A 9,905-nucleotide genomic window follows, 5' to 3' on the forward strand; every position below is an offset into this window, starting at 1 on the left:
AATCGAAAATACGAGAATCACATGAGACAATTAGACATTTATTAGTCAGGGGGATTTCACACAGGGCCATTGGGACAATTTTTATATAAATGTATTTATATATAAGTATATAGTAGCAGCTTTAATAACGTCAATAAGCCTAAGTGGCTGAAAAAGAGCGCCGTTGTTAACAAGAGATGAGCAGAGGGCTCGTCTGAGGCCGCCGTGTGTTCTCCCTCTCGTCCCCTTTCTTCTCGCCTCCTTCGCCAAGGTGATCGCTGGAGGATAACTGCATGTACAGGGTGTCTGCTACCTGCAGCACCTGAGATGGACCTGGAAGTAGAAATGCCACAAAAAGCTAAGCAAAAATATGAATAATAATAGTAAAATAATAAATAATACAGTAATCCCTTGTTTATCGCCATTACATGGTGATTAAATATTTAGCAGTTAATACATAGAAAACCTGCAAATTACTTATAAATATGGTAATTAGAGCCTTTTAGACATGAAATAACACCCCTATAGTCACCTTTACACTAGTATTATCCAATATAGTAGCATAAAATATGACATTTTAGATGTAAATAAAATAACAGTCACTTGTAAGCATTAAGAGAGTTCCTTGTTGTTTTTTTTCCAATGGATATTTCATCATCAAGTAACATCAGCTGAGTGACATCACGTCAGAACTACATGACAGTAACATTACTGACACCTAGTGACCAGTGTGGACTACTACATATCACCGCTTTTGTTCATTTAGTTTCTTTCGGCTAAGTCATTATGCTTGAAAATGCTTTAATTAGGCCAGGAGTACCAACAATAATATATCATATTATTATATTGTATTCATACAAAACATTATTAATTTATTCATAAAACCGTGCTCAAGTGGCGAGACAAGGACTGTACTGTATGTGATCATAGGTATACCATCTCCATGTTTACTGCACATGTCCAGGGTGTCCATCATGATGGTGCCCAGCTCTCTGCGGGACACCTTCTATAGAGAAGACAAGGGAGGATTATTCAGAAACATGGCAAAGCATAAACACTAGAGGGCGCTACAGGGACGCGTAAGGAAAATAGTGACCTTATTACGAAGCTGCAGCAGCAACAGGAGGGAATCTCGAAACTTTTCCTCCAGTAAAGACAGCCTCTCCCTTTCTTTCTCTTCCAGTCTTGTCTCGGAGCGCTCTTGTTCTGGTCTCTGACGGGATAAAAAGAAATCACGTTTTAATCTTGCATGATATCTTGTGACACCAACATTTGCAGATGGCGATACAAGATTAGCAGACACGCTGCACGTGAAGAAAAACACACGAAGAAGAAGGAGACCGGTTTCTTATTTTGTTAGCAAAGGAGCTAAAAAGTCCAACTTTGATTTTGTATTTGTCGTGGAATGAGAATATTAGAACGTCGGTGTGAGGTTTGAATGTAACCCATTGCTAACATTATTCTATTATTACCGTCCATGCCTGTGACATGTTTATAATCAACATTGTCAGGCAATATGAAGCACATTCATCATATTATCATCACGAGTGGTGAGTACCTAGACATTTTACAATTTATAATGCTTTTATTACATCTCAGGGGCATATTATAATGGTATTATAGTATTATAAAATGTCCTTACGATGGATTTGGCACCACACACAGCTAGCATGTTTAGTATTAACCGTACCAGGAATCAACAGTTGATTTTGTCAGTATTTTGGTGCCCCCTAGTGGCCATACGCAATTCCTACGTCGCCTCTCAGAGTAAACGCCTTCATAGAGACCAGCTTGAGCTGGTAGAATTATATACATGTCAGTGCAGCTCTAAAGATTTATTTGTAATGCAATTTATAATATTTGGGAGATAATCTGGCATTTAAAGTAAGTAAAAAGCTGTTTTTCGTGCCATTTAAAAGCAACCCCCAAAATTGTTGCGGTCTCAAGTCTCACCCACCGTTTCCTCCTCGCTACCGACCACGCTTGCTGAGATCTCCTGTTTTAGTCTCATCCAGCTGCAGCCTTTGCTACAGTCATGCGATTGGTCGATGCGTTTGTTCACCTCCGGCAGACGGCGTTGTCCTTCCTTTCTTGTTCTCCTGTCGCCCTCTTCCTCTTCATCAGAGGCGGCTCGGCCCTCCACTGCTCTCTGCAGACACTCAGCATCTGAAACGAGCCGACCTAAGATTTAAACGATGCATTATGAACTCTGTGAGACATTGGAAATGTGGACGCTAGCAGGCTAAAAGACGGCAAAGTGAGGGAGATGCATGCTTCATGATGGTAGCTTGGCTCGGGCATGCAATCATATAGTATAATATTTTATTCACATAATTAAAATTTTCCTACCTGACTTAACCGGGTAGCTCATGGCTCCTTTGGGTGACGCAGCATCAGGGAGACACACACAATTGAATCTGACGGCAGGAGTGATAGAGAACAGCCATACTGAGTGTAGGAATAGGAAATGCTACATGCTAATAGCCGTCATGCGGTACCTGTACTGCTCCAGTTCTATCTCCAGCTGGCTGATCCTGGACTGAAGCTGTGGCACAGATTCCGCTTGCTCCTGAATCCTTCTGACCTTCTCAAGCCCCAAGCTCAAGGCCTCTCTGGCCTCCTCTGCTCGCCTCCTGGTGGAGATGGTGACCCTTGTATTGCATGCAAACCAACAGATGATTTGTGATTGAGCCGGATTCCAACCTAATGTGGATGTTCTCCCTCCTCAGAGCACACTCCGACGCCTGAAGCTTTCTCACTTCCTGGTACGCCCATCGCAACTCCTCCTCCATACGTTGATTGAACTTGATGGCCTCTTCCAGCTGTCCATCACGAGACGATCGGATCAGCTTCAACTCTCTCAAGAGTGGGTCCCAAGTGTCCCATCGCCTCCCCGGCCTCCTCGCAGCGTCTCCTGCGTCAGCGCGTCCTTTAATGCGGCGTGTGGGCACCAGCTTGCCTTGTATGAGGGAGATGGAGGTTGAGGGTGACGAAACAGCCGTCGGATTCGGGAGCAGGCGGCGCCGCTCTCGTCTCAGAGCCACTTCGAGGGCCAGGCAGCGCGCGTCGCTCCCTTGCAGGGCTGAGCGCAGATCCTCCACCAGCTCCCTGAGAGCCGCTAACTCTTCTGGTGGTGGAGAGTGGAAGGAGTCCGTAGCGTGGGTCAGTTACGTTGAATCCTAATAATGACTAAAACTGATATGCTGGTTGATTGATGGGATTTTGTCATAAAAGCAAGTAGAACAACGAAAAATGCGACGAATCGCTTCAAAGACAAAGAAGACCTGAATGTGACCAACGGTCTCCAAATGGAAGGCCTGATTCTAACCTTTCCAAACCTGTGAATAATATTCAAGTTTGGCGTTTATGATATTCATTTTCACCTACGTTGTGATGGCTTTCCTTTTCTTTTGCACACTTCCACTCGGGCGACATAATGACGTGCAAAAAAAAAACTAATAAGCCTTCCTCAGTGTAGCTGCAGGCACCTACTGCATTTTTTTTCCATATGGCTTTCCTTTTCTTTGGCGCACTTACATTTGGGCGACATAATGACTTAAATACTATGCCATCAAAGCAGAACGACATACTTGCTCACGGTGCAACACAGCACATCCACGGCAACTTAACGCGATGACATAAATCATTCAAATGCCAAATGTTATTTACAAATGCCCGCAAGACATGCTGGGTAGCCCAGCTGCAACAACAAAATGAACTCGGAACAATAAAACATTGAGTTATGTTCGCTCCTTGTTTACTTGTCTGATGATCTCAACATATTTTGCAATCTAGCAAAACCGCGACAAGTTACCCAGCATGCCTTGCGGTGGAAATATATGAGTGGGTGTTTTTTGTTGTTTTTTTAAATTATTCTTTTTATTTTTTTAATATTTGTTTCTATGCCTCTGCATCAAAGGTTTAACAAGTTTGGAAATGCCCGGTGGGCCCGATGTGGCTCGAGGGCCGTAGTTGACCCATTTCTGCCTTAGCGTGGCGAGTGGAACAAATTTGGGAATGCTTGACCCTAACTTTAGTAAAACCGGACTATAATTCTTACTTTTTAAGTATCATTGTCAAGGTTAAAACGTAATTAGGTAAGGACTAAGAGTATTCCAGGCCATAGTACCTCCAAACTAGGCACCAAATACACATGAACCGGGGGAAATTGTCATGCACACCAAGCATACCCGACTCCGTATCCTCTGCAGTGGCTCTGCTGTGATTCCCTGTCAGATCAAAGGTGACATCTTTTCTCCTCCTCAGGCGAGGCCACCGGAGAAGAATCTGTCTCTCCACCAGCTCAGTCTCCTCGGTGACGGGCAGCCGCCAGCCTCTTTGCGCCGTGCGCACACGAAAGAAGCCGCACAGACGCGCGTGGAAGTCCTTAAAAGTTAACTGACACGGCAACCCGGAGCAAACATCGCCGAACTCTTCCTCGTCGCCATCTCCAGCTAAGGTTCCCTTCGTGCTCCTCTGACCCTTCCGAGCTCCGGTGACACCCAGGACGGCGCACAGCGTAGTGAAGTCCTCCGCGGACACTTTATCTTCCCGGTTGGGGTAAGCAAGATGGTGGAAGACCTCCTGCAAGTATTGGTCTATTCCGGTGGCCAGGACGACTATTTCATTCTCCACGCCGGGATCGGGGTTGTGGTGGTGGGCCAAGGCGCACCGGAGCCATTCGCTCCTCCGTGCTGCTCGTGGCCAAGGCTGGATGCACCTCATGGCTGATATCGGCAAGTATTCTCCTAGGTAGGTATCAGCCGATAGTCTAATCTTAAAGGATTTTGCACCAAATTCCCTGGAAAGCTAACATTGACTTCATTCCCGGATCATCAACTCTACATCTGATCCCTTCAACAGAGAAGTCGGGGGCGGGCAGGTCGAGACAAATGTCGATACTATCGATACCAAGGGTTGTGTCAGCATCTGACTGATACTGACGTGATGAGATCGATATGTTTCTGTTCAGAGAGTAATTTTCTTATTTTGCTGATATTGTTACATTTATATGTTGTTAAATTACACACAAATAACTTTACTTTTTGTCTAAAGTCCTAATTATCAGCATCATTACAATGACCAGGGTTTGCAAAATACTGTAACAAAGTGTTAAACACGTTAGCATTTAAGAAAACATTACATTTCAGAAAAGATGTTAACAAAAAAGTTAAACAAATTACAATCACAGAGTTTTGATTGACAGGAATGGAGGCCAATGATGATGCGTGACGTTCGAAAGATGAACTCTATGGCCATGTCACCATGGAAACCTTCCTGGGACTCTTATTTTGGCAGGTTGAAAAAAAAATCCATCCATATGTAACTTGCAAAAGCCAAAAGCCAGTGTTTTGTGCGGCTTTTATGGCGGAGGGATGAAATCACTGCATGTAAACAACGTCATACGATGAAATCGCTTGTCTTGACGATGAGTTTGAGACAACAAAATATCAGGAGAATGTCGTGCGAGAATTCAGAGATTAAGCTGGCTTCTAACTTCTGAGAATTTTATTGTATGTATTTTGCTATTGTGATTTATTGAGAACGGTCAACAAATGACAGTAAAATCACAAACTCAATCAGTGATCTTGAAAAATATCATTGCATCAACAATCATCACAATCATATTTAGTTGGTATCAAATTGATACCAACATTTTCAGTATCACCCACTCCTACAGAAAACAAAGTCCCATTCCCTCCACTGACTCCACCCTTTAGTGCAAACACTGAAGAAACTGGCCTTAGTGATTTAGTGCGGACAAAATTGCACAGAGGTTCATTCATGGCTATTTCGACTTTGTTCCTCACACATAGTGTTATGATTTGGAAGTCATCATGAATTTGGCTCTGCACCACGCAACGGTGAAGTGTGCCTAGATTGTATTATATCGACATGGAAGCAACACAATCTAGGTCACCTTCTGAATGTTCCATCTCTATCACCACGTAGATTCCCCTAAAGGTAGTATGAAATAAAAATACCTAGCTCCACCCTGACCTCATTACTTGTCATCCGTCTGACAGCCCAAACAAAGATTTACCCTCACCAGGGCATGACCAGACCAGACCATGCAGGTTTGCACCAGTCAGTGGAAGACATTGCATTAGTCAATAAAAATGCATTTAAGTAGAAGAGGAAAGGATCTGATGTAGCAGTCACAATCACTAACAGCTAGGAGGCTTTGTTTGGGTCCTGAATGATACAGTCCAGGGCAATAGGACTTGGATTTCCATAAAAAAAACAAATCATACGACAACTGTATAATTGGAAAACCGAGGTTTGACTGTACTTGTATGTAAAATAACAAAATGTTTCGGTCATTTTGTCAAAGTTTGCAGTTAGTTTGAATTACTCTGCCTTTTTTGTTCATCCAGGAGGTGCTCAGAGTAGAGCTGCTCCTGCCAGTTGAGGTGGCTCAGGTATCCAGTCCAGATGCCTCCAGGACTCCTCCCTGATGAGGTGTTCGGGAATTTTCAGCTGGCAGAAGACCCTGGGAAAGACCTAGGACACGCTGGAGGGATTATGGTAAACGGTCTTTCTCTTGTATGGCGCTTCGCCACCTTTTTATGATTCTACCAGTTGGTAAACTGGCAAGCACCATGATCAGTTCATGAGCATCGTTTTTTTTGAGTCCTGCTGTCGTTCTGACGCCCTCTCTACTGCTGCCCGCACCGAGTGAAAGAACCCCTTCTGAAAATGAAAGGATGCAGGGGCACTGAAGGGGCTATAAATATAAAGGGGGGTCGGAAGCTTTGTGAGACAAGCCCAAGTGGCCGGTTGTTCACCCTTTGGAGGAGGAGTAAGGCCCTCTGGTTTAGGAGAGGAGACGGCTTTGTGTTGGCTGCCATATGCTCATCGGAGGGTCAACAAAAAGACAAATGGAGTCATACACTTTGTAGTGACGCTGACTGATACTACGTTGCACCCACGTTCATTTGGTATGTTTACTAGGGTTGCTACATGTGAGGCCGGGGCGTTTCCATATGAACAACCATGCTATGCTCTCTGATGCGTGGTCACATATTGGACCATGATAAGTGACAATGGTAGAACTAACATTTTGGTTGATTTTTCACGTTCCAAAGCTTATATGCTTCAAGGACAGTGAATTAGTTACATATGTGTCAGGGTTAGCGTTGTAACCATGCACCATAATTACCGTTTGGTATGTACAGGTCACGATTCAGTTAATTTTAGTAAGGGAACAAAATGGTGAAACATACACAAAGGAAGTGAACATATGATGTGAATAAATTATTAGTAATAGATTTGGATAATGGCTTTGCATAGGATTTGGTTTTTGACTAAAATTATTGCTGAAAATATGTCTCGGTTATGTGAGTGTTAGTGACTCAGTATTTGTGAAGAACAGAACAGTTCTTTTACAGCCGGGACACTATAGACAGATTCCAGCCAGGGCAGTCTTTAATAATGCCAATTAATGAATCTGCATGAACTTGACTGACCTTTTTTTTAACTGCTCTCTTGGGATACATACAGTAAATGCAAATGATGTTTTGCTGAAGAAAAGTCAGTTTCTCCCTCCATGCTAAGAATGTGTTCTGAGTGTTTGGCTTTGTTCGTTGTTTTTAGATTTTGATTGGAATCTTTACTTGGAGTCGCCTGCTTCATTGGACTGATTCCTCTTGAATGATGGAAGGATTGTTTTTGGCTCTTAAACTTCTAAAATCTTGCATGTTTCTCTACTTCTGAGTTTGACGACCACAATTATGACAACGAAAGCCACAGAACTGAACTTGTGACAGAATAGGTTTGATATGGAGACTATATGCTATCGGTATTTGGATACACTGTCCACCGTCATGGGTTACTCCATTATTAGCAGCCATTGTTGATGATAAGCACCCAGTATTGCACACTTGTGATGATGGAAAACTCGATTCCTTTTACCGGCTTTAGTTCGGATACTTGACTAGCTTGAGTCACTCATCAAAGAGCGCCTGCTCACAAACTTTGTTGCACCCATGAGTCAGTGAAACTCGAGTCTTCATCAACCTGTGAGTCGGTTTGAGTCGAAACTCAAAGGCTGAGGGAGTGAATCGCTCGTTTTGTAGATCCTGGTTTCCTGTTTTAATTTAGCAAGCAGTAGCAGGCCCAAGTAGGTGAGTTAATGAAGACGAGTACTCATGAGCCCTGGTTCGAGACACAGCACCGAGGTCTATTGGTCGGAAGTCGAAATGCGATCAGAGACTGTCCTTTGGTACTGCGTGCTAAGTTGTGTCTATTTCTAAAACCTACAATAAGATCATCTCTGGCGTAAACTCTTTCTGACACAGAACACTGGAGATGGAAACTGTTTTCAGGGAGAAGAGAGAATGAAAAAAAAAACCCAGATGATATACAGCAGATGACTAAACAATACGTCAATGAATGCAGACGACTCCTTTCGTCCAGATGGTCCCTGAAAGACATTCAGTGACTTATTTTCGCTGTTGTTGGAGATCATAAACTTTGTGTATTGTGTGGGGCACTCGGTGGACATCTGTCAAGCTGGACGCACGACAACATCCTCTTTTGCTCGTGTGTGTAGATGTCCACAAGGTGTGTGTGAAAATGCTCACATGCTAAGGTCACTCTAATCATGCAATCAGTGATAGATGAGGAGTGTGTCAACATGAGCCTTGACATGAAGAATTGGGTTAGACTGGGAGCAGGGTTAACTCCTTCACCAGGGATCTGATTTATGATCTTGTGTGTGTGTGTGTGTGTGTGTGTGTAGTTTCAAAATGTCCTCCACTGTGCGACAAAGCTCATTTCCACATTCCTGAGATATACATACCTTTGAGCTGTCACAGCTGCCGACACATGCACAGATACGCGTATAAATTTGCACACCTTTCTCTTCATAAGACGTGTCGAATGCATTCCTCGGAGACGGTGAAGAGACGGGATGGAGTTTATGGAGAGCAGATGGGGGGGGGGGGGGGGCAAGTGGCTACAGGTAGAGCTACAGTGCTCACCTCTTACATTGACACTGATACAACAGAGCCAGGGTGTGACGGCACACTCATACATCCTGTGCATCACAAGTGCGGTTCTAGCTATGGGCCACATGGGCACTTGGAATTCTCCACAATTATGCTTGCTTTAAATGCATATTTTCATATGATTGAGTTTTCGATTAGTATTATCTTATGTACTATACCTGCAGAACAGTTGATCTAAACACGAGTTGAGCTGCACGCACAAAGCAGCGTCTGGCACGGTACTTGTATAAATAAAGCTGTGCAAACCAGTGAAAGCAGGAACACCGGGGGGCATCGGGCCCCCCAAAAGCTTCAGCTGACTCCCTGACAACGTGCTGAGTAACATGAGTTACAACTTGTCTCTCTTTCAGACACCATCGCAGAATCAACAACTCCGGCACACAGACTCCTCCGACGCTAAGCAAGTACTAAAACGTGTACAGGAAACCCAATTCCAGCCATGGGTCCTGCAGACATGCGCACCTCTAGGGTAAAGTACCATAAATGCTATTTTGAACTGTAACAAAAAGCCATTTGTTGTATATTTTGTGTGTATACAGTGAAGAAAATAAGTATTTGAACACCCTGCTATTTTGCTATTTCTCCCACTTAGAAATCATGGAGGGGTCTGAAATTTTCATCGTAGGTGCATGTCCACTGTGAGAGAGATAAACTAAAAAGAAAAATCCAGAAATCACAATGCATGATTTTTTAACAATTTATTTGTGTGATACAGCTGCAAATAAGTATTTGAACACCTGTGTATCATCTAGAATTCTGACCCTGAAAGACCTGTTAGTCTGCCCATTAGAAGTCCACCTGCACTCCATGTATCATCCTGAATCAGATGCACCTGTTTGAGGTCGTTAGCTGCATAAAGACACCTGTCCACCCCATACAATCAGTAAGACTTTAACTTGTAACATGGCGAAGACC

At 43.6% G+C, this 9,905-nt stretch overlaps 1 protein-coding gene and 1 long non-coding RNA gene across 3 annotated transcripts; one reads left to right on the top strand and one right to left on the bottom strand.

Annotated features, from left to right (window-relative positions):
• LOC131132263 (EF-hand and coiled-coil domain-containing protein 1) lies at window positions 1-4,844 on the bottom strand. 2 transcript variants are annotated; one of them, XM_058077735.2, is made up of 8 exons: window positions 4,170-4,844; window positions 2,683-3,106; window positions 2,478-2,612; window positions 2,329-2,396; window positions 2,042-2,145; window positions 1,076-1,192; window positions 916-985; window positions 1-312 (listed from the first exon to the last, which is right to left on the bottom strand). In XM_058077735.2, the coding sequence occupies exons 1-8, from the start codon at window positions 4,702-4,704 to the stop codon at window positions 167-169; spliced, it is 1,599 nt and encodes a 532-aa protein (XP_057933718.2). In that variant the 5' UTR covers window positions 4,705-4,844; the 3' UTR covers window positions 1-166. The 2 variants fall into 2 exon arrangements, with proteins under 2 accessions (XP_057933718.2, XP_078650525.1); XM_078794399.1 differs by having other exon boundaries at window positions 1,937-2,145.
• LOC131132274 (uncharacterized) lies at window positions 1,105-5,062 on the top strand. The gene is made up of 4 exons (XR_013629362.1): window positions 1,105-1,529; window positions 2,492-2,624; window positions 2,709-3,141; window positions 4,246-5,062. It is a non-coding gene; the product is annotated as an uncharacterized LOC131132274 (long non-coding RNA).
• The last annotated feature ends 4,843 nt before the right edge of the window (window positions 5,063-9,905 follow it).

Source organism: Doryrhamphus excisus, linkage group LG11 (genome assembly GCF_037039965.1).
Source record: "Doryrhamphus excisus strain RoL-2023G ecotype Guam linkage group LG11, RoL_Dexc_Guam_v1.1, whole genome shotgun sequence".
Lineage (NCBI taxonomy): Eukaryota > Metazoa > Chordata > Actinopteri > Syngnathiformes > Syngnathidae > Doryrhamphus > Doryrhamphus excisus.